The sequence below is a fragment of the Dermatophagoides pteronyssinus genome, unplaced genomic scaffold (assembly GCF_027571235.1).
Source record: "Dermatophagoides pteronyssinus isolate colony J.1.1.1.1 unplaced genomic scaffold, Derpt_VIB-CSIC_2022.12 sq0006, whole genome shotgun sequence".
In the NCBI taxonomy this organism is placed as follows: domain Eukaryota; kingdom Metazoa; phylum Arthropoda; class Arachnida; order Sarcoptiformes; family Pyroglyphidae; genus Dermatophagoides; species Dermatophagoides pteronyssinus.
The window spans coordinates 1761474-1786846 of record NW_027461530.1 but is presented as its reverse complement, the minus strand read 5'-3'; the positions used below and the strand labels follow the sequence as shown (position 1 = coordinate 1786846).

General features: G+C 28.2%; 3 protein-coding genes across 4 annotated transcripts in view; all 3 read left to right on the top strand.

The window, feature by feature from the left end:
* LOC113790092 (uncharacterized) overlaps positions 1–15063 on the top strand; it is a 31315-nt gene extending 16252 nt beyond the window's left edge. The window contains exons 2-5 of the mRNA XM_075820232.1: positions 6815–8780; positions 13165–13275; positions 13356–13446; positions 13526–15063. Coding sequence (XP_075676347.1) covers positions 6815–8780; positions 13165–13275; positions 13356–13446; positions 13526–14570 — 3213 coding nt within the window. The 3' untranslated portion in view covers positions 14571–15063. The remainder of the gene's footprint in view (positions 1–6814; positions 8781–13164; positions 13276–13355; positions 13447–13525) is intronic.
* Positions 15064–17666: 2603 nt separating this feature from the next.
* LOC113790088 (uncharacterized) lies at positions 17667–25343 on the top strand. Of its 2 annotated transcripts, none has more exons than XM_027339704.2 (5): positions 17667–18784; positions 23057–23287; positions 23438–23801; positions 23868–24749; positions 24812–25343. In XM_027339704.2, exons 1-5 carry the CDS (start codon positions 18638–18640, stop codon positions 25270–25272), a joined length of 2085 nt encoding a protein of 694 aa, XP_027195505.2. In that variant the 5' UTR covers positions 17667–18637; the 3' UTR covers positions 25273–25343. The 2 variants fall into 2 exon arrangements, with proteins under 2 accessions (XP_027195505.2, XP_075676610.1); XM_075820495.1 differs by lacking the exon at positions 17667–18784 and adding an exon at positions 22171–22581.
* LOC113790089 (uncharacterized) lies at positions 19809–20824 on the top strand. The gene has a single exon (XM_027339705.2). The coding sequence runs from the start codon at positions 19826–19828 to the stop codon at positions 20747–20749; it is 924 nt and encodes a 307-aa protein (XP_027195506.2). The 5' UTR covers positions 19809–19825; the 3' UTR covers positions 20750–20824.
* Positions 25344–25373: the final 30 nt, after the last annotated feature.

Sequence of the window (25373 nt, the reverse complement as noted above, 5' to 3'; positions counted from 1 at the left end):
TATGAGCAGTAGTGATTTGTTGTCATGAATAATGATCACGATGATGATGATGATGATGATGATGGTTAATTTTTTTTTCTACATTCCAAAAATATGTAATCGAAACATCATCAAGTTTTTTCTCACTCACTCTCCTGATTCACTTTATTTCAGAATCAAAGTGTCACCACCATCACCACCACCACCAATATTACGTGTGTGGTAAAATATTGAACAGAGAAAAACATTCGTGAAAAATAAATGAAAGGGCAATCGATTTTCCTATTTCTTTTTTAATGTTTGCGTCATAAATTTTCATAAATAATTTATAATTAACATGTATTCGCTTTTAATTTATTTTGTAAAAAAAATCTAAAAAAATCTAAAAAAAACTCATACGAGATATGAATTTTCATTACCATCATTATGTGTTTTTTAGTTTTTCTTGTTTTGGCTTGGAAACTAATCTTTATTCCATTTTCTCAATTATTATCATCATCATCCAATAATCGAAAAATGATGATGATGATGATGAAACATTTGATTATTTTGACAACAACAACAGCGAAAAAAAGTATTGAAGATGGACAATCTAGGGAATTTGATTTACATATATGATGAATTTTTTTTCTGTTTTTTCGCTTTGAATGAATATTCAATGAAGTTGAATTTTTTTTCGTTGAAAATTTTTTTTTCAAAATTAGATTTATCCTGAGTGCGCTTTTCGATGATGATGATGATGATGGTGATGGAAAGAGATAAAGAATGACCATTATTAGCAGTAGTAATAGTAGTAGCGACTGACTAATTAAGTTTTTTTTTTGTTTTGATTGACTAAAATCATCATCAACATTTGATGGAAAAAAACTTTTCCATGTTTTTGTTTTTTCTTTTAAATTGATGAAATTTTTCCCTTTCCTTTCCTCTTTTAGTTCAACTAATTGATTGATTCAGTCAGTGTGTGTGTGTGTGTGTGTGATATGCATCGTATCATGATCACATCACCCATAACCATCATTACACACCGAAAACACATTACCATAATTCTGGAAGAATCCTTCTGGTTTTTGGTTTTTTTTGGTTGGGATTCTGCAGACAAAATTTGCTTGCAGCCATAACATTTGTTCATTTATAACTTATAAATAAATGTTTCATAAGTGTTTGTGTGCGTGTTTTTTTTTGATGATGATGATTATGATTAGAGGTAATCATATGCAAAAAGCGAGACAGACAAGCAGAAATGAAAGTGAATGTTGAAATCAAATCAAAAAAAAACCCAAACAATCACGGATAGAGAATGAGAAAGGAAAAACATTTCAAATTTCGTGTATACGGATAATTTTCCCGTGTGTGTGTGTGTGTTCGGGATATGAATGTATAAATGAATAAAGCCGGGAAACATATATATAGCAGAATTCAAATAGCTACTACCATTATGATGATGATGATGATGGCAATTATTAAACATGTCGGTATTTCGTTTCATTTCTCTGTTTGGATAAATATTTTCAGATTCTAGTTTAATTGCTTCACTTGACTTTTTTTCTTGTTTAAAAAGAATAAATATTCTTTGCATGTTTTAACCCCCTACACTTTTTTTCAAAAAAATAACAACAACAACCATATAATGATTATGATGATAATTGTAAACCAACAACCATCATCATCATCATCATTTTTATAACATTGTTCATGTAAATGGTTAAATATTCTGAGAATGATTCTTTTTTTTGATATTTAAATATGGAAATTATTATTAAATGGAATAATTTCAAATGTTCCACCAGAAAAAAAAAAGAATTAAAAACCAGAATCGCTTGAACTAATTGTTGTTGGATGCATATATATTTTTCTCCCTCAAAATATCATCATCAACAAATTCATACAAAAATGGATGCTTAAAAAGCTTTGATTTTTCTGTTTTCAGCTAATAGTTAATAGCAACAACAACAACAAAAAAAAAATTCGAATGAAAAAAGGGTTACCTTAATGCATCGTTTTGTTTTGTTTTTTTTCACTGCACATATGTTTCATGATTTTTTTTCTACATTTCAAATTTAAACATTCTGAAAATACAAAAAAAAACGAAAATCCAAGATGAATTCTTCAGTTCACATATAGTTCAATATGCAAATCGATTTTTACTTTTTTTTCTTCTTCTTCCTTTTTCTCCACTTACTTATTTCAAAACAGACTTAGTAAATAGTGACTACTGCACACCCTGATATGTGTGTGTGTTTTGAACTGATTAATCGCGGTATTCGTTTTTTTTGTTTTACTTTACTTTTACTTTTTACACCAAATGAAACTAAATGATTCAATTAATTATTTTTAATTAATACTCTCCGGAAATTCATTTTATACCCGAGAAAAATAAAACCAAAATAAAATAAATGATGTGAAAAGGTTATTGGTTGGTTGGTTAGTTATTTGATTTAGCTGAATATATTTTATTTTGTCACCTCTTCGATCAACATACATGATCCGTATATCAAATGAGTGATGTTAAGCAGCTACGGCTAAGCTATTTCCATCCATGTCTGTGTATTAATTGGATACACAAAAATAACAACAAACTTAAAAAAAATATCAAGGTTTTTTTCGATTCTGGATAAAATGTCTGAATTTGAAATATCCAAAAAAAAAACGAAATCCAAAAACCAAAGAAAAAAAGAAGAAAAAATTCTATGTTTATTTATCCAAGTTGTTGTTGTTGTTTGTTGTATTTATTTTTCCACATCGTTTGTTTACATCAGAATATAGAGAATTCTCATTTCTTTCAGTGGAAAAACAAATAGGAAAATTTTTTTTTTTTGGGATAACCAAACAAAAAAAAAACTTCTACTGTAACCAAACAAAAAAAAAGAAGAAGAAGCATTCTTTTTCACCCCCAGTTAGATTGATACTGTTGTTTTTGTTTTTGTTTGTTTATTTGTTTGGGTCTAATTAGTATCATCAGCATCATCAGCATCTTTGATCCAAGTAGGGCGTCATTATTATCATCGTCATTGCTAATTGGGAACTCACGATTTTTTTTTGTTTTGTTTTGTTGGTTGGTTAGTTGTTGTATGCTGTAATCAATCAATTGAATGAAAATGAAATGGATGTGCTGTTGTGCGTTTTGTTGATCATCATTTATCATTTGGATCATCACATTGCCTATTTCCACTCTCACTCTCTCTCTATACATATCGGTTACAGAATTTATTCTCTACAGAATCATTCAATCATTCAACAAAAAGCAAAAAAAAAAATTCACATAGTTGTATGCATATGATTAATTTCAATCAATTCATGACAATCATTTTTAAACCCTTTTCTAGCAGAAACAAACAAAATAAAATAATAGAGAAAAAAATTATTTTTTTGACCCAAAATCATTCACATCATAGATATTGTCCATCTGGTACATCCAATTTTTATTCAATTCAAATCAATTCATTCATGAATTGAATGGCCACTTTTAACTGCTGGTTTTTCTGGCTCAAACCATATGCATATCCAAGTGAAAAAAAAGGAAAAAGGAGAAATTCTACAAATGATGATTGACCATGTGTGACACATGATGATGATGACGACATTTGCCATTTTTTTGTGTATACATAGCAAAAAGAAGAAGAAGAAGAAAGTTTTTGAGTTTGATTTTTGATTCTTGTGATTTCAGAATAATCAGAATATATGTTTGCTATATATTTATTTATTTATTTATTCAGGAATATTATTTTCGGATATTTTTGACTTTTTTTTCTGTTCGGTTATTGTCAATCGGTACCATCTGTGTGCGTGTGTACGTTATGTCCATTTTACTTTCTATTTTTTTTTTTTTTTTTGGTTCGATTCTGCTGCTGCCGCTTGTCAGCTACTGATTTTGATGTTGGATTCTGGTTGTTTTCAATAATTAAAACAAAACTCTTTGTTTTTCGAATTGATAAATCGGTCATTCATTCATACATTCATCATTTGGATTTATTTTCCGTTTTTTCCGAAACCGGTCATAATCGGCTTTTGTTTTTTCGTTTTTTTTTTTGATTTTGTGAAAAACATGAATTCTGTTTGAAAAGCAGAGGATTTTCGTATTTTTAGATTTTTGAAATTTTCAAAAAAAAATCATCCCAGATCAAAAATAAAAAACATTTGTAGTTTCATTTTGTAAATTGGGTAAATTCTTTTGATCCTGGAAACAACAAAATACTGCTGCTGCTGTTGTTTCTCTGCAAAACCCCTTTACACACACACATACTGATGCCAGGTGTGTCAAAGGTTACCATATTTTATGAAATATTGTTGCCTTGTCCTTGCTTTTTCTCGTCCTTTTTGTAACCATATCTTAATGATCCATAATTTTGTTTTTCAACCCTTTTTTTCGGTTCTCTTAACCCTAACCTTATTACAAATTCAGAAAAAAAAATTTCATTCAACAACAACAACAACTCAATGGACTTGACTCTTTCGTTCGCTTGTTTTTTTCTGAATCTACTGAAACGGTGGAAGAAAAAAAACAAGAATTTTTGAAACATGTTTCATGGATCATCATAGTTTAGCTGCTGTTCATGTTTATTTTTATTTTTTATTTTTTTTTTTGCATGAAAGCAAACGAGCCAAACGAACGAGCGAACGAAAAAGTTTCAACAACAAAAATTTTTTTTTGCTCGTTCCAAAATCATCAAGAGAGAATAAATAAAATGAATGAATAGAATGCGAAAATTCTTTATCCAAATCTCAAGGCTATATTTGCATAATATCATCATCATCATCATCGCATGCGAGAGAGAGAAATTTGAATTAATGACCGGAACCAAGTGACCTGATGATGATGATGATATCCAATCAATCCGATGCAGAAAAAAAACATATTCACATTAAAGATATAACTAACTTTTCTGTTGGCATCCCGAATTCGAGAATAGGAAAATGAATATTGTTGTTATCCTAGTTCGTCACTTGGGGCTATAAGTTTATTTATATTTTCATTTTCGCATAAAACATTCATTCACAATTCCTGAATCTTTTCAACTTGTAATGTTTTTAATTTATTCTTCTTCTATCCAATTCTTATCATAGAATTTGCAGAATTTAGTTGATGTGTGTGTGTGGGTGGATAGCTGACTGAATGGCTAACAGCATCCTATTGGCCTTTTAATTAATGTGTTCTTTGCTTGTCGGAAACAAACAAACATTTTCGGTTTCTATTTTAGTTTTTTTTTCGCGGAAAAAATGGTCAGTCAAGTTGGTAGCTTTGATCTGTTGTTGTTGTTGTTGATTTTGTTTCTTCTGATTTTGTTTTTCTTTGTCATTAGAAACACGGATAACCAACCGACCAAACTAACTAACTAGAAATAAATTTTTTTTGTGGCCAAAATGATCAATTGGATGACCATTTTTTTCTTTTCTCACTCTTTTTTTCTTTTGGTTTCTGATGGTGATCAATTAGATTCAATTAATTTTCAACAACATCAACGGCAACAACAATGTGCTAAGTGCTACTGACTTGATTCTGTTTGTAATGGTCTATGATGATTGGTTTGTTTGTTGGTGGCTACCATTTTCTTGCCAAACCAAAACCAAACCAATATTCTACTTTACTAAGTCAGAACAAAATGACAGATGATTCTTTTCATTTTCGCAATTCTGATCAAATAATAGCGACAACAACAAGGATGTGTGAATTCAACAACACATTCACACATTTTTTTCTCCCAAAATTAGACATTGATAGATTGGCCATCATCAAACAAAAAAGTAGTAGCCTACTACCTATCTATCTTATTTAGTAGTGTAGAATGTTTGACAGTTTTTTTTCACTGTATCAAGGATATACCGTTATTCTTTTTTTTCTCGTTTGATATATCCATATCAATCATTCATTATGTTTTTTTTTCGGTAACTAGTCATCCAGAATCGTTCTAGTTTTTTTTTGGATACAATTTTATTTTTCACTAAAAGTCCTGAACTTTATCAATAATATCACTTTATGATAACGATAATTTGAACAACAACAACAACGAAAACGATTGAAATATCGTCGTCGTTGTTGTTGACCACTCAATTACGTGACTAGAATTTTTTCAAAAAAAAAGTTTTTTCTGGTAAAATTTATCAAAACATGGGGGTAGAAAACGACCAATTTCGGCATTTGGAGAGTGGATTTTTTTTTGAATCAATCGATCGATGGATTCAATTTTAAAGTCTTGAATGGATGCTAGAAAACGAAACGAATTTAAATATCTGATTGAATATCTGAATCAATGAGAACAAAAAAAAAGGAAGGAATTGTCCAAATCACTAAATATATGATTGGGTGAAGTAAGATCGCATAGCGAACATGTCAATATAAAATATAAATCCATGCTTATCAATCACAGCAACAACAACAACAAGGGATAAAATCTGGAATATTTTAATATTTTTTTTTTCGTAAAAAGAAAAATACAAAATATAATTCACCCTGTATTCTGTCCCGGATGAAAAAAAAAGGTGTTAAGCCCATGTGTATCTTCTCTTGCTATGATTGATTTGTTGTTGTTGTTGAAAATATTGTTGTTGATCCAAAATCTATGAAACAGCATGAAATTATCATTTGCATTATTTATAATCGATATTAGAATGTTTGTTGTTGTTGTTGTTTTTGCATCATCCTCATCAACAACAACAACAGAACAGAGAAAAGTAAATGAAAAGAAGAGAAAGTTTCGGGAGAAAAACTTTTTTGTTGAAATTTATTACATTAGATTTTTGTTTTTTTTACGTCATTTTATATTTTGAAATAAAAAAAGTTTTTAAATAATCCATTGATGATGATGATGATATTTTTTTTTGTTGACTTTCAAACATTTAGATGATCGACCATTGTCATACATTAATATCGAATGAACAAACATCAAATCATCATATTAATCATCTTAATCATTATAATCATCATCGTACAGGAATGGGTCCAACTAGTTTAGAATTTAATCAATCATCAAAATATAATTCAATTAATGGATTTAATCATGATGATGATGATGTTAATAATTATTGTAATCGATTAAATCAATCAACAACAACAACATCATCATCGACAACAACAACAGCACTACCATTTGTAAATTGTAATATGAATGAATTAGATGATGATTCAGATGATGATGATTTAGATGATACAGATGATGATAATGATTCTGGTGATGATGATGATGATAATAATAACGATGATATTGATGGTAATAATATCATCAATAAAAATGATAATTCTAATCGAAATACTACTACTAATACATCATCATCATCATCATTATCGACAACAGCAACAACAACAACAACTGCAACAACAACAACAACCAAAACAACAACAACAACAACAACAAATAATAATAATAATACAGCAAGTAGCTTATTCTATACAGCAATGACATGTTATACAAATCCTGATGTTGATCATCCTATACAATCATCATCAACAACATCATCATCAATAATTAATAATAATAAAGATAATTATCATCATCAGTCAAATGGTAATGATGATAATTATCATCATTCATCATCATATTCATCATCGATTGATTCGCAACAACAACAACAACAACAACAATTACAATCATATCAATTGAACAATAATCGTTGTTATAATGGACAAACATTTGATGATAATAATAGTGTTATTGGTGTTAATGGTGGTGTTGGCGGTGGAATTGTTGAAAGTGAAACATTCTATCATGAAAGACGACGTTATCATTTTTTACCGAATTTAAATTCAAATTCATCATCATCATCATCAACATCATCAACAACAACAGCAACAACATCTAATCTTAATTCCAATTTAGATTCCAATTCATCAAATGGATCATCATCATCATCATCATCAAATTCTTCAGCTATTAACAATTCGAATGCACTTGTTCCGGTAGAAAATTCTAATCAATTATTATCAACAACATCAGCAACACCAATAACAGATTTAGTAAATAATCCATTCGGTGCAATAACGCCATCCAGTGGTAATAATGGACATCATACAACAGTTATGCAAAGTTCCATTATAAATCAATCGAATCATTATCATCATCATTATCACCATTATCATTATTATTGTCCACCAAATCTACATCATCAATCACCGTATCATCCGCATGCTGCATTTTTAGCTCCGCCACCACCACCTGTTCCATCACAACCAACTTCCGCACAATCAACATCAGCAACACATTCTTTACATCATCCACATATTCCAGCAGCAGCAGCAGCAGCGGTAGCAACACCACAATCTATAATGACAACAGCGACAGCAATTAATTCACCGGCAACAGCCGTAACACATCCACATCATTCACAATTTTATCCAGCATTACCAACTGCTGGTGTTGGTAATAATTATTCAACAACAACAACAACAACGAATAATAATAATGGTGGTGGTGGACTTTATAGTGGAATTATTAATAATAATAATGGTTATGGTGATGATGATCTTTCAATGACAAGTAGTAATTCAACAAATCTTTCATTACCCGAAGATTCTAATAGTATAACAAAATTTACTAATTTATGTTATAATAAAATAAATCCAATTTCGATATCATCATCAATAAATAACAATAATAAACGTAAATCATCATTGATTAACCATAATAATAATGATCATCATCATCATCAACTATCATCAACAAATATTAAACATTATACTGATCTTTCAGCAAGTATACCAAGATCATCATCATTGATGAATGGATCATTATCATCATCATTAAATGTTAATTCACATCATTTAAATGGTAGTACAACATTATCATCACAATATGAACATTCAATAACAAAAGGTAAATTAAAAAATTTACTAAAACTTTCATTTTTTCGAATCATAGATGGCGCGATGGGTTTCAGTTTTTTTTTCTCAAATATATAAATTCACATTTCCGATTTCTCATTATCCTCGTGAAAATAAAAAAAAAAATGATTTCGTAATTGAATTTTTAGTCGGTGAATGGTTATAGGTTGTTGACAAATTGAATTCTTTCTATTATAAAAAAATAATTCACCAATCGAAAAGCAAAGCAAAAAAAAAAAGATTTACATCAATTTTTATCATTCAATTTCATCAATCAGGAAACCGGAATCCGGACCAAGAAGAAAAATAAAACAAAGTCTCTGTCTGTTTGCTTTCAATTGATAAAACTAAACTGGTAAATAAGATTTGTTCTGTTGAACGTTTTTTTGGAGGGGTTTTTCGTAAACTGTTTCAAAGAACAGACTGACTGATGATGATGGTGATAATAATTTTGTTCCATTTCCGTCAGCAATAAAGAAATATTTCTTTTCTATCTTTTTATTTTCACCTAAACACAGACAAAACAAACACACACACATTACACATTTCATTAACTTGATTTAAGATTAATTTTCTCTTGTTTCTTTGTTTCTTTCTTTCTTGTTTTCATCTCGCATATTAGAAATTGTAATTATCAATTATTTATTTATTTATCTATGATTGTTTCGAAACATTTGAATGATTTTATTTTTCTCTTCCAAATTGATTGAAAGATGGTTACAACAACAAAAAAAAATATATGGAAAATTAAGATAAAATGGATAGAGAAATGACACGTGATGATTAATGAATGAATGAATGAATATGCTTCCTTTGGAAAAAAATAACTGACTGACTGACTGACTGACTGACTGACTGATTGATTGATTGATTGATCGATTGATTGAAATCAGAAAAAAAATCTGATTAATGATAATAAAAACCGTTGATTTGATCAATTTTTTTATTCAATTTAGAGCAAACAAACAAACAAACAAACACAGAGATTGCACGATTGTAATAGTGTGCATAAATGGATAATAGCAAAAAAAAACATTTTTTCCATGCTGGATCCACGGACTGTTTAAGATTTTGTAGAAACATTTAGTGGAAAAAATAAAAAATTCATTTTCATTCAAATACAGAAAAATTCTATTGATTTTTGGTTGTTTGTTTGGCAAAATAAATCATTTGAAGCGAAAAAATTCTTTGACGAAAAAAAAATCGAGCAACTATGTTTGAACAACTACTGTAAACTAAATCCGGAAAAAAATGATAATTATTATCTTTTGTGTATATCCATTGATCTTTATTGTATGGATTTTTTTCTTCTTCTGCTTCTTCTTCTGGATTTCAAATCTATGAAAAAAAAATAACAATAACTGATGATGAAACATCATCACATTCAAACGAACAACAACAACAAATGAGAATGGAAGAAAGGAGAAACTGGAGAAAAATTCCTGAAAAACATCAAGCAAATTTGATTTTCTATTTACGATTAAATAATTCTATTTTTTGCACAGCAAAAAATTCATCATCAAATGAAATTTAATGTTACAAAATGTGTGTGTGAGGGGTGGATGAAAAAGATATTTAATTTATCCCAGAAACTATCTCCATTGTCAGCCACAGCAAACAACAACAACAAGAATTACATTTAAAATTTTTTTTTGCAATCAACCAAAAAAAAAACAAATTATTTATCACTAGTAAATAAAAAATGGTAGAGAAAAAAAACAAAATTGACATTTTAAAATAATCAGCGGAATAATCATCAACAACAACAACATTTTTGAATTCTGAATTCTGCAAAAACACCATTCATACAAATGTATAGATTGGATTCATTCATCCAAAAATTATTTCGATTTCGTTTTCGTTTTTTTTTGGGTAAAAATTAATTTTTTATCAAGATAAAAAAACGCGTGCAAAAAAAATTGATGTCTTTTATGATGAATTTTTTCTTTTGAATAGAATTCCATTCTTGGTGGGAAAAAAATTTGAATCCAATGATAAATGGATTCCAATCATCATTATTATCATTATCAATTGGTCGACTATTTCTACCTTATTCGGCTAGTTTATTATATTCATTTTGATTTTTGGGATTTAGGATGGTGTAAAGATTTTTTTTAAATAACTTTTTTTTCAGAATTTCATTTTTTTTCGTAACAACCACACACATATCTTTTAGCAAAGCAAAATCAAAATTTAAACAAATTTTTTTTCTTTTGAAAATATTCAAACAAACAAATAGCAATGACATATGTGTATATGCGCACAATCTATCTGAACTATAGTAGGAAACGAACAAACAAACAAACAAAAAAATTCAAATCAAATCAAATCACACGAATGTATGGATATATATTCAAATTCATATATTTTCATGGGCGTTTAAATAATATCTTCGACAGGGAGAAAAAAACAGAAAATTTTGCCTAGAAATTAATGAATATTTTGTTTTCTTCTATTACTGAATTGATGGGTTATGTTGTGTTTTTCAGCATTATGTAATAATTTACAACAACAGCAACTATTTTGACACATGGGACATCATCATCACTTAATATCATCAAATGAAAATATGTTATTTTAGTTTCAGTATCAATCGAAACAATCCCAACCAATCAACTAACAACTAAATGATGCCAGTAGCAAATTCATCATCATCATCGATTATATGGTGTTATTTTTTCTGAAAAATGTTTTTTTTTGTTTGTTTGTTTTTTCTTGATTAACTAATGATGATGATGATGGCTAATTAATGTGACAAACATTAGCAAAATGCATTGATTCATCTCTCTAAGGATTCCAGATGCTCGTTGCCCTCCGGATCATTTGAATTTCATTGAATCGAGTAGTAAATTTTAAGTAAATCATTTCGGAATTTGAATTCAGTTGAATTGAAGAGTTGAATATTTTTTCACGAAATCAACTAGAAAAAAGCGATCGAAATGTTAAATTCATTTTGGTGGAATTTCGTTCAAAGTCAGGCACTTTCAAGCCTTTATCTACGTGTTTTACAATATCAATTAAATCAACAACAACAACAACAACAACAATCATCACCATCAACATCGACAACGATAATCGATCCAAATCTACCATCATCATCATCATCATCATCATCGGTGGTAAATCATCAGCCAATAGCATCAGCATATTTAAATGATTTTATTAACACGACCAACAACAACAACAACAATGATGATAATCATCCAACAAAAGATCAATTCAAACATCCATATGCAAATTTATCTGCATTTAAAAATCATGATCAATCAATCAATGTCGAACAACAACAATTAGACAGAAAAATTGATTTAAATTTAGAAAAATATTGGCCATCAATTTTAAATTCAGAAACTAATCATCATAATGGTCAAAATATTGAACAAGATTCATTGAAAAATTCATCATCATCAAATCCGAATCCTAATCATCAAACGATATTAAAAATAAATTCACAATCAAGTAATATTCAATCATTCTATAGATATATGCATTTGGAGTTATAACTCCCGAGTTTCTGTTCTTGGACTTATAACCCCAATTCTAGCAAAACCTGAGGATATAACCTCAGGCGGTTTTTAACAGTGTATGCATTTTGAACAGGATTTTTGATTTCAATTGAAATTTTTCATTTTTTAAATTTCCAAACAAATTTTTTGTTTCGCCAGATACCGACCAACAATAACCAAATTCATTGTTTTTTTTTGTTGGAATTATTCTGGTATCACACAAACACAAACACACAGAGAGAGATAGATAACTAGTGTTTTTTACATTTGCCAAAAGGTTTTCTTTTCTTTTTTTTATATTTCTGATTATTTTCAAAATTTCATTTCATTCACAATTCCTGTTTGTTTGTTTGTTTGTTTGTTTGACAATTTCATTCAATCTGGTTTTTTGTTGTTGCTGTGGATTTCCATTGTTTATCTTGTTGTCACCACACCACACACAGGCACCATAAAAAACATTGCAAAAAAATCAATTTATTAATTTTTTTTTCATTTTGGTGTTGGTTTTTCATCAAATCAACAATCAAAAACCAAAACAAAACGAAAAAAAACTGAATTCAATTCAATTGTTTTTGAAAATCTCTTGAAACAATGTTTGGTTTGGTTGTTTTGTTTTTTAAACTAGCTTTGTGTTTGGTTTTTTCATTGAAAATGATGACGATGTTGATGTTGACAAGTAACATTATCGGGGATTTTGTAATTTTTTTTAAAAATTTTGTTTTGAATTTAAATTTTTTTTTTATTATGATTATCTTTGTTTTTGGAGAAATTTCCCGAGAAATTTTATTTCGCCAGAATATTCTATTATTAAAATTTTCTTTTGTTTTCTCATTTTTTTGTTGATTCGTTTTGTTTTTTTTTCTGGAATAGATTCAAAATGTCCAACACCCGGATGTAATGGTACGGGACATTCGACAGGACTTTATACACATCATCGTAGTCTTTCCGGTTGTCCAAGAAAACGACAAGTAACACCGGAAAGTAAGTCTATTTTATTTTTTGAAATTTTCAAATTTTTTCCCCATGATTAAAATTTTTTTTAATTTTAAATTTCCCCATAGTTCTTGCAATGCATGAAACAATATTAAAATGTCCAACACCAGGTTGTAATGGTCGTGGTCATGTTAATTCATCACGTAATTCACATCGAAGGTATTTTTTTTTGCATTTCTACATTCATATTCTTGATTAAATTCCTTGTTTTTTCATTTTTTTCTTTTAATTTTTAAAGCTTATCTGGTTGTCCAATAGCAGCAATGGAAAAACTTGCACAAAAACAACATCAACAACAACAACAGAATATATTGAAACATCAGAATGGTGGTGGTGGTACATCATCATCATCAATGAATTCATCACATCGAAATAATTCAACAACAACATCAACAACGGGTAAATCTAAATCGCAACAACAACAACAACAAAATCATCATCAACAACATTTATTATCAAATCAATTGATAACAATGAATAATCCACAAAATGGACAACAACATCCTCATCATTCATTGATGGATAATTTAATTATGGATAATAATAATAAATCAATTACAGCACCAATATGTTCATCAATGATTGGTCATTTAGCAAATGCAGCAGCAGCAGCAGTAGATATATTACCATTAGCAGCATATGCAGCTGATACATATCCAACACATCATAATACAAATAATAATCATAATCATCATCATAATGGTTATCATCATCATCCATCAACAACAACAACACATCAATTGGCATTGAATCCACATCTTAATCATCATCATAATAATAATCATAATCATCATCCATCAATAATGGATCAAGCAAATCATAATCATCATTATTATAATTGTTTAACATCAACATTAGGTACATTGAATAATAATTCAAATCATAATAATAAAATTAAAGCAAATTCAATTGATGAAGAATTTGAAGATGATGATGATGGATTTGATCCAGATGATGATGATGATGATGATGATGCTACTGGTTCTGATGATGAATTAACTGACGACGATGATGATGATGAAATGAATGGTACAAATAATAATAATAATAATAATGTAAGAAATTCTCAACAACAACAACAACAAAATACTAATTCAACAACAACAACAACAACAGCTAAACGACAAAGAAATAATCAATTAACAGCATTTAATTCATCATCATCTTCATATAATAATCATGATAATGATCAAATGAAATCTAATAATAATAATAATAATAATTTACAAAATCAAACAAAATCCCGTTTTACTAGTTGGCTTGATCAATGTAGTAGAGCTTAGTTTAGTTTAGTTGTTTATTACCTAAAACATAGTTTAGTTAATAACAACTATTATCTGTGTACAGGATATGAATTTATTCAAATTTGAAAATTATTGAAAATTGAAAGAAACCAACAAAACCAAACCAACAAAACACTAATCAAAATCTATCAATCAATCTAGTCATAGTAAAACGATTTCATACATTTTCTTTTTCCTCTAATCAAATCTAATCAAAATTATTACTGATTTTATTGATCTCAATTTTAATTTTATTACCCGGTGAATATATTGTTATAATCATCATCATTATTATTATCATCCGCATCACACACAAACAACATTCCAAAACATCTTTTTTTCCCACTTGTTCTTTTCTGTATTGACACAAACAAACAAACAAACAAACATTGTATCCACCAAATAAATATATATTCAACAAATTGTTTCATTCTATTGTTAATCACACTGAACTGATCAAATAATTTCTTTCTTTCTTGGCTATTTCTACCCCCACTAATAAGAAAAATTTTCTTTCACCTGAACATTTTATCCATCATGGTAATCATCACTGATCATTACGACGACGATGATGATGATAAGCCATAAATAAATTCACACATTTTTTTCTGTGTTTTTCCTCATTATTATTTCCTGAAATTTTTTTTTTTGAAACAAATAAATAATTTCCCCTTTCAAGTAAAAAATCTTTTTTTCTCGCTAATCAATCAATAAAATTTAAAAATTTTTTCTTGAATCCAATAAAATCTAAATAAATACAGGTGATGCTAATAAAAATTTGAATCAAAAAATTTTCTTTTGTTTTCACTCATCATCATCATCATCGACGATGATGTGAAAGAATGACGTGTTTCATTCATGTTTTTTTCCATTATCCTTTTGACATCAGCCATCCATCCATCCACCCACATACCTACACACACAAAGTTGAATCATTTTTTTTTGAAAATTTTATTTTTGGTTCTTTGTTTCTTGTTGATGTTGCCCAAATTTCGTCAAACAATTTATTGAAATTTTGTTGACGAAATTTGGCCATTTTTAACGACAAATTATCATCAGGATGATGATGATGATAATCACCATTCATGGGCTGAACTTTAACAAAAAAATATTCAGTTTGAGTCATCATTGTTTGTTTGTTTGTTTGTTTGTTTGATGAACATAATTCAAAAGTTTTTCCATTCATTGAATGAAAAAGAAAACCGGAAACAAATGAAGCACCAAGCAAAGTATGTGTGTGTGTGTGAGCTACCGATTTCCAATTTTGTTCGTAGACAATATTTAAAGGGCAAATAAACTAATTGATAATGATGATTTGAATTTGAGGAATAATTATTCATTTTGGAACTACTAAACACACACACACACACACAGGATGATAATGATTACACCTACACACCTATAGGATGTTTTTTTTTGATTAGCAATTGAAAATAAGCCAAAACAAAAACAAATGAATATTTTCATTTTACCGATCCAAATTTGGATTATCCACACAAATGATGATTAATCATCCGTATTTGTTTCATTTCATTTCATTTTGACATTGAACAAATTTGTCACCATGATTTTGAATGGCAAAAATTCTCTATTAAAAATTGCAAAAATAAAAAGAAGAATTTTGAAAAAGACTTTTTGGTTAAATAATTAATTTGGCAAGAAACAGAAAAAAAAATCAATTTGATCTTGTTCCCTTTTAGGATCTAGTAGTGTTGAAAACTTGTTTCTCTTCAACAACGTTTATAAAGATTTCAATGAGAACAAAGTTTGTGAAGAAACAAAATGAAGAGAAAATATATTTTTTCATTTCTGGAACCAAACAGGACAAGAGACAAAACAAAATCATCGCCCACAGAAAACGAAAATTTTGAAAAAAGCAAGTTATGGAAGCAGCAAACTTATGGCGCTTAAATTTTCATCTATAATTTCTTCATTCATTCATTCAAGAAAGCACCTTCAAGTTAACCGTGTATGTGTGTTTGGCGTGTGTTCCATAAGTTTTTTTTTTTTTGTTGTAAAAAGTAATGTTTTAGCAGCTGATTTCATTTTGTATCCAAAACAAAAAAAAAGTTGGTTGATCGGTTAGTTCAATCGTGCCTACCATTACTACCTTGTTTATCGTTGAACAAAAAAATTAATTGCACCCGGTATTTGTTATCGCTATCAAAATTAAATCGTGTTGTGGTCCTGTAATTAAAAGAAAAAAAACCTGTAACCATTATTGTCAATAAATAATAAATTACCTTTTCTGATTTTTTTTTTTACTGTTTTTGTTATCGGTTTTTCTTTCTTTCTAAAATCATAAATAGCTTCCTGATTTTCTTAAATCATTTCACCTTTCAAATATTAAAGTTGTTTTTTTATTATTTCTTTTTAAACTTTTCATTTCTACCAATTCAAAAAAATTGTTTTTTTTTTGTTGTTGTTTACGGTTGAAAAATTTTTCATCAAATTTCAAATTTCAACTTTCAAAAAAATCATTTTCATATTTTTCAGCACATAATATTCCGTATCATTTGATTCTATTTCCACCCAAATGACAATCTCTTTATCATCATAATCATCAAGAAAAATCTAAGTCAAATCTCTGATTTATTGAATTGAAGAAAGCAAAAATAAAAAATTCATCCATTTTCAACAAAAAATAAAAGTTTTCAAGCCATTATCATCATTATTATTATTATCATCATCAACAAAAAAAGAACCTGTCATAATATAATTTCATTGAAAACAAGTAATTTTCATTTTCTATTTTTTGATTGACATCCGAATCTGATCTGGTCATTGTTTCAACCTATCTTATACTTATCTGTCTATACTTTAATGGTCATTTTCAATTCAATTTTTTCAACAACAACAACAATAGAAAAGAAAAGATAATATTCTTCTGACCTAATGTGCCTATTATATATTGTGTTAAATGGTGATAAATTCAACAACAATGATTGACGACAACAATGATAACAAAATACTCGAGCAGGTATATATATTTAGCATCCCAAAATCATGATTGTATTGTTTTTTTTCTGGGCTGTTCGATTTTAATCTATATTTTTGTGCTGCTACTTGATTTTCTTTGCGAAAAAAGAAATTAAAGACCTCACATTATCATCATCATCATCATCATTATCATTATCGAGGTCGTGAGCTTAATTAAAAAAAAAAATGTAATGAAATGATCTTGATCGAATATTTACGGCTATTTTGACATACACACACAAGAAAGACATCAAAGACCTGATTAACTGATCAGATTTTTCGTCGAAAATCTTTTAATCTTATTTTCAGTTGATTATGATCATCATCATCATTGATGATGATGATTGATGATCTTCTTTTTTTTATTAATTTTGTTTTTTTTCTCATCGAAAATATATCGTTGTGATTCACACACACTGATACATCAAAACCATCTTCATCATCATCATCAACGGAACAAGCCATTGATCCATCATTATCATCAAGAAAAAATCAACTTTGTACACGATTTCTCTTTTTTCTTGTTCAATTTTTTCATTGTTTCATTGAAAAAAAAATCAATCGATTCGGCCAATCTTTTATCTTCTTCTTCTTCATCATCATTTGATCAACAACAAAAAAAATCAATCGTGATTCATATCGAAATTCAATAATTTTTTTTCTGAATATGACCGTTTGACTTTTACAATAGTCAAATAACATCAACATCAACAAACATTTTACCTTTTTTATTGACCACCACCACCACCACCACCACCTGTATCAAATCGGGTCATTCATTATTAATGATTGATCGATTGATTGATTGATTGATTGATCGATATGATCAATACCTCGAATAGTTCATCTCATCAAAGGAGTGGCTTAAATTTTTTGCTTTTCTGTTTTGTTTTGTTTTTTGTGAATTAATTAATTATTGATTCGATTCAATCAATAATTTGATTGACAGTTTTTGTTTTCCAACAACATCCATATCCTTCAATAATATTTCCGATGAATAATTTTGTTTAAAATTTCATCTTTTGTTTTGCGTTCGAAAATATTCATCTTTATTCACAAAAATTTCGAGCAAAATCAACAAAACAATAATGACATCAACAATAAGTCGACGTCAGATATTATCACGATCCCGTGATACAGGTCTCAATCAACAACAACAAAAACAACCAATGAATCGTTTTGCACCATATGAAGATTATGAAGAAATGTGGTTCTCTCATGAACATTTATTCAAGGTATTTTTGTTTTTTTTTGCTGATTGTATTCAAATTTTTGTTTTTGTTTCTTTTGATTGTAATGAAATGATGCGGCTGTAGCCGCATCTTTATTATCATCATCCTTTTTTCTCCATTCACGAATCATAATCGTGATAATTGAATGAAATACTTTCTATTACATCTTTTTCTCTCTCTGTCTGTGCGTTTGTGTGTGTGAGAAATTTGACACTTTTGCTTGTTGTTTCTTTTGCATATCACATCAATATTTCAATGATAAATGATTTAAAAAAAAAAATTGATTGTTATCCTTTTGATTGATGGCCACTGTGTGTTTTGTCGTTGATCAATTGTCACCAAAAAAAAAAAAGATAAAAAAGATTAAAAAAACTTGATGATGACCATTGTGTGTCAATCAATTATGTGTGAAAAAGAAGATTGAAGATGAACAAAATCAAATATATATGTAGTGGATGCTTTGGTTGTTGATTTTGATTCTAGGATTTTTTTCTTTTTGATTACCGGTAGTTGTTGATTCAATGATTGATTGATTGATTGATAGCAAATATTGAGCTGTTGTTGTCAGCACACTTCATATTGAACATTGTGACATTAACACTTTTGCTTTTTGTTTCGTACAATATACAAAAAAAGACAATATGAATTTGTTTTTTCCAATTCAGTGTTTGTAATCGATATACCTTGTTTTCTTAAAAGTATGACTTTTTTTGCCCATCAAGTATGATTATTATTTGGAAATGAAACGTTTTCTGAAGAAGATGAAGAAGAGAAAAAACAACAACAACCTGGAACAAAGCTTAGGTCATCAAGATGATGATCATTATCATCATATGTATAAGCACGAAAAGGTGAAAAAAAGCTTTCGACATTTATTGATTGAATTCTAAAGTTCTGTTATTATTAAAATATAGTGTATTTTTCTAATAAACATATTTGATTACAACAATGTGTTCAACAAATAAACTTAATTAATGTTATTGGAATTTTCCAAAACAAATTGAAATGCCAATTTTTTTGTATTTAATTCAAAAAAATACATAAATGATCAATGGTGGTGGTGGTGGTGGTAATATTGATCCTTTAATGTTATTGATTTTTTCAATAAATTTAATGATGATAAACATAGTGATTGTGATGATGATGGTACAGGAAAATGATCGTATCCTATTGAAAAATATTGATGTATTAACATTCGAATCTGGTCGTTTAACCAAAACAAGACGAAATCAATCAATACAACAATTAACATGTGATGGTCGTTATTGTAATCGTGTTCGATTAAAAGTAGCACAATGTTTTAATCTTGGATCGAATGGTCAATCTATTGAATGGGAATGTAGAGCTGATATGCCATATGAATATAGATTTCGACAATTAAATTTGTCATGTGAAGGTTATGATTCACCAAAAGATGAATATATTTTGGCTGATTCATGTGGTCTACAATATACCATTAAAAAACGTTTTGATACTACTGATGACGATAATAATTTAATTTTGCGATTGTTATTGAACACAATGATTAGTATAATGGTTGTATTTTGTATATTATTCTTTGGTTGTTTTTGTTGTTTTTATTATAGAAAAAAATCAAATCCAAATGTTAATCATGTTAAATCAACACCACGATCAAAGCGTCATAGAAAAAGAAAACATTCGCCAAAATCACCAAGAATTAGTATTGTATCACGACAATCATTCGAATCATCAAAGAGTCTTAAAAAAGGAAAACATTCGTCAAAATCACCGAAAGGTAGTATTGTATCGGGTTTATTAGACGATACAGCTACCGGTAATTTTATGGGTTCAAATAAAAATGCAACCATTTCACCTAATATTGGTAGAACATTATCAATTAGTTTATCATCGCAATCAAATGGATTAAAACGTTCAAATGATAGTTGTAGTGGTGGTGGTAGCAAGAAACAATCGATTGGTTTTGCATCCATTTCTCAACAACGATAAACAAAAAAAACATGATTAATTCAATTATTTCATTATTATAATAATCGAATGACCAAATAAATATTCATTTAGTGTTAACAATGTTTCAACAAACTGTAAACGTTATTCTGATTTACAAATTCAATTGAAATTTGAATTCATTTTCGTTTTGTTTCGAAGCAAAAAACAAAAAAAAATGCTTGTCCATAATCATTGTAATAAATTACATATGAAAAAAAAGGTTCAAACTCCAAAAAATGTATAAAACTTTTTTTTTCGGGCGCTTTTCCAAGTCCATTTCAATTATGTTCCATTGGATGATAAGTGGATATATCATCATCATCATAGTTGAACACAAACATAACAGTAGCTTCGCTATCTGATATTTTCTCAAGTGATGATGATGATGATATTGGCCAATCCTTTATTTTTTTTTCTTGTTCTTGTTTTCGTTACTGCTTGTTGATGATAATTGAATCGAACCGTTGATTTAGAATTTTGAAACAAGAAATTTTTTTTTCTATTTTCCATTTTAGCCCTCGAAGGTATAATTTATGTTCGCCATAATCATCATTGAAGTTATCGATGAAAACAAAAACAGAAAAAAATTAATCATTGACCTGAGCTGCAGTAAAATAAAAAAAAATCTATTTTCACATCCACATTGATTGATTTATTTTCTTTTTCCCACATTTTGTAAAAGACTTGAATTTTACCTTGTTTTATCATCTTTTCACTGATTATTTTCATTTTTTTTGATGATAATATTTATCAGAGAAAAAAGCTAAATTTTGAAAATTTAGCATTTTTTTTGAATTTTAAATGTTCCAAGTTGTTGTTGTTGTTGTTTGACATTGACATAGATTGACAATGATTTTCGATACATTTATATTTTTATCAATTCAATTCAACAGTTTGCACTAAATATTTTTTTTTCGCTAAATGTTTCCAAATAATGAATAATTTTTGTTTCCAATAACTTGAATTCTCAAATGTCATTATGTTTTTTTGTTTTGTTTTGTTTCGTTCTGTTTTTAGTAAATTTTTATTTTCATTCCAAGAAAATCTTTCCATGTTTAATCATTCAAGATGATGATGATGATCATCAAATTATCTTGTCTTGATTTTGTTTGTTGTTGTTTGTTGTTTGTTGTTGTCAACCTATTTAAACAAAAAAAAAAAAAAAAACGATTATGTAATGTTTTATTTGTTTTTATCTCTCACTTTCTGTATCTGTGTTTCTGTTTGTTTGTGTGGCTTTTTAATAATTGTTTTTAATTGACTTTTTTTCTTTCTCTACGTTTATCTACGTTAGTAATTTCGCCACACACACACATTGAAAGTTGATTATCATCAAAGATAATTATCAGCGAAAATAAATTTCATTGTCAATGTGATCAGATGATTATTTTGACCAGATTTTGTTAATAAGATTTTTTTTGGAAATTTATTATTTCTTTCAAGAATTTGATGATTGGTCACCATATGAATAAATGAATGACATTCAATGATGATGATGAAAGGCCATAAGCATCATCGAGGTCATTTATCATCATACGGCTTATATATGAATTTTATACAATGCATCAAAACCATTTGATGATGATCCATAAATTTAGTCATTTTCTGTTTTGGATGATGATTATTTTGGATGACTAAATATAGCCACTACGCGCTTGTTTGCTTGCTTTAAAAAAAATATATTAATCTTGGATGTGCTGAAGAGACATTGAAATTGTTGTCCATAAGAAAACAAAAAGAGTGTATGTAGGATGAATTGAATGTTTTTTTTGGCTATATTTGGAACGATATTTGAACAAAACAAAACAAAAACTAAATTCCATCGATCAAGGGTAATTTCTATTCAATGATTTAAGTGTGTTTTGTGTTCGTAGAGGGCAAAAAAACAACAAGGTAAATCGATTTTAATCTGTCGTGAGAATGATAATGATGGTCAAAACTATTATGTTTTCTTTTTTGAGGATAAAAGAAAATCGGTTAGTTTTTTGGTTGGTCAATCAATTATTTCAACAACAACAACAAAACAAAATGATTAGCGGTCAATGTTGTTATTGTTGGTTGTTTGGTCAACTGATTACTTATTTTGCTGTTTTTGTATACTTTAATGACCAATGTTTAATACTGAAAAAAACGAACGGGAAATAAATAACTTTTTACATGAAATATTACAATGTAGAAAATCTAGATCAAAATGATAATTATTTTTGCCCGATAAAAATTATAGTTTTTTTTTGGTTTATTTTCAAGAAAAATATAATTGCCCGGTGGCCGATTTCAATATAATTTCATTTTTCTCATTTCAAATAGGATCATATTGCCGAAGTTTTACGTAAATGGGAACAAATTGATGATGAAATATGGGCAAAAATGATATTTATGAGCCGTAATCGTCGTATTGCTAAAGCATATGTACGTGTTCCTGCTGTTATAATCGATGGTACTGATAATGGTTTTGATGGTTATCGTGTTGGTTTGAATGGTTTTGAAGATCCATTTAGAGATTCAATGACCGATCAATTAATGAATTCAATTGAAAAGGTTAAATTCTAATTTATTTGTTTTGTTATTTTTTTGAATAAATTTAAATTGTTAATTTTGTTTTTTGTTTTTTTTGTTTTGTTTTCGATCATTTGAATAAATTTGAATTCATTCCCTGATTATTCCCTGATTTTGCAAACAAAAAAATAGGGATGTCGTATCGGTATCGATGATAATGGAAATATATTAATCAAACGTTATAGTATGTCAAATGTATTTGTACGATCATATCCATTAGATTACAGTCATTCATGTGTAGATAATAATATTAAACGTATGAATGGTTGTTTAGAATTACAGAAAAAATATTTATTATTTGATATGTCAAAATTTGAAATGGCAATGATGAATGAATTAAAATCAGCATATCCTGATCGTTATCGTTTAGAACAACAATGTATTATTATTATTGGTTTTGTTCGTGATCATCCAGATTCAATATTAGATATGCCTTGTTATGTTATGTTAATCAATATTGTTGCATTGGATATGCTAAAATCAAAATTAAATCCAGGTAAAGATTTTTTTTTATTAACTTTTTTTTCAAACTAAAAAATATTTTATCAATCAATCAATACAGTCATGTATCGTAATATTGTACAAAAGAAACGACCAGTACCAGAATTTGTATCAATATTTCAACAATATGATGACGGTTCAGATAATGATATTAATGATGATGATGATGATGATGATAATCATTATCCAATTTATGGAAAAATAAACGAATCATCATATGGTGATAATTATTCATGGAAAAATAATAATAATAATAATAATCGATTTACTGGTGATAATAATAGACGTAATAATAGATTATTATATTCACATGAAAATGGACCACATTCAATGCCAACATTGATAAATATTCATCCACCTATGCTTCCATCAAGGCAATCAGAAATGTCAATCAATACAATTAATACTAATAAACCACCAAAATTACCACCACGTGATAAGAAAAAACTTTCCCGGCAAATTAATACGATAAAATCGGCAAGAAAAAATCAAAAAAATCATAATAATTTAACGATTGGACGATCAGTAGAAATTCCATCACCGGATTATCATCATAATAATGATGAAATATTATCAACCACCAATACAACTAATAATACAATAAAATCTAGATCAAATCGTACAAATACGAAACGTTTAATAAATGATAATGATGATGTTGATGAAAATATTTATGGAACAATAATGTTAAATAATAATAGAAATGGTCATCATCATCATCAACGTGAACAAAATGGCCGTATCAATCATAATAATAACCATTATTATAATAAAAATTGGCCGATATCAACAACAATTAATGATCGATATGAACGTTCGATGACAAAATCAATGCCGACATATTATCATAGTAATAATAATAATAATGGTAGAACCGTGACTGGTCCATCTTCATTTCATCATCTTTCAACAAATTCTACATCGATTAATCGTACATTTAGAGGTAATAACAATGTTTCTGTTGTCATTTTGTTTAATCATTTTTATTTTTATTTTTATTAAAAGGTGATGGCCCAAATCTATTAATGAATATAAATCGTTTGGATGAAGATCCATATTATTCAGGTCTTGAAGCACGTGTTACATCGAATCGTTTGCATAATACAAATCATCGTCATCATCAAAATAATTCAAATAATAATAATAATAATGATGATGATGATGTTAATGTAGCCAATGTTACAAAAACGAAAGGTTTAAATTGGATGATGCGTAAAGTTCTTTCATCTAATTATATTAATATACTTACATCACGACGACAGAAAAAACAAAATAATAATATTAATACAAAAATACCAAAATCAAAATCATCAACAAATGAATCATCAACAGATTCAGATCCATACGTATCTATTAATGATGTTTATGAGCCCATCTATGGTTATGGCATCAACAACAACAACAATAATAATAATTCACGGATGTCAAATGGATGGCCAACTATTCAGGCACGAATTAAACCATAGTGTTCATTGTTCATTTGTAACAAATTTTTTTTTGCATTTATTTATTAAATTATTATTCAAGTCATCCAAAAGATTTTTTCATGTCAAATTCACTTCGATTG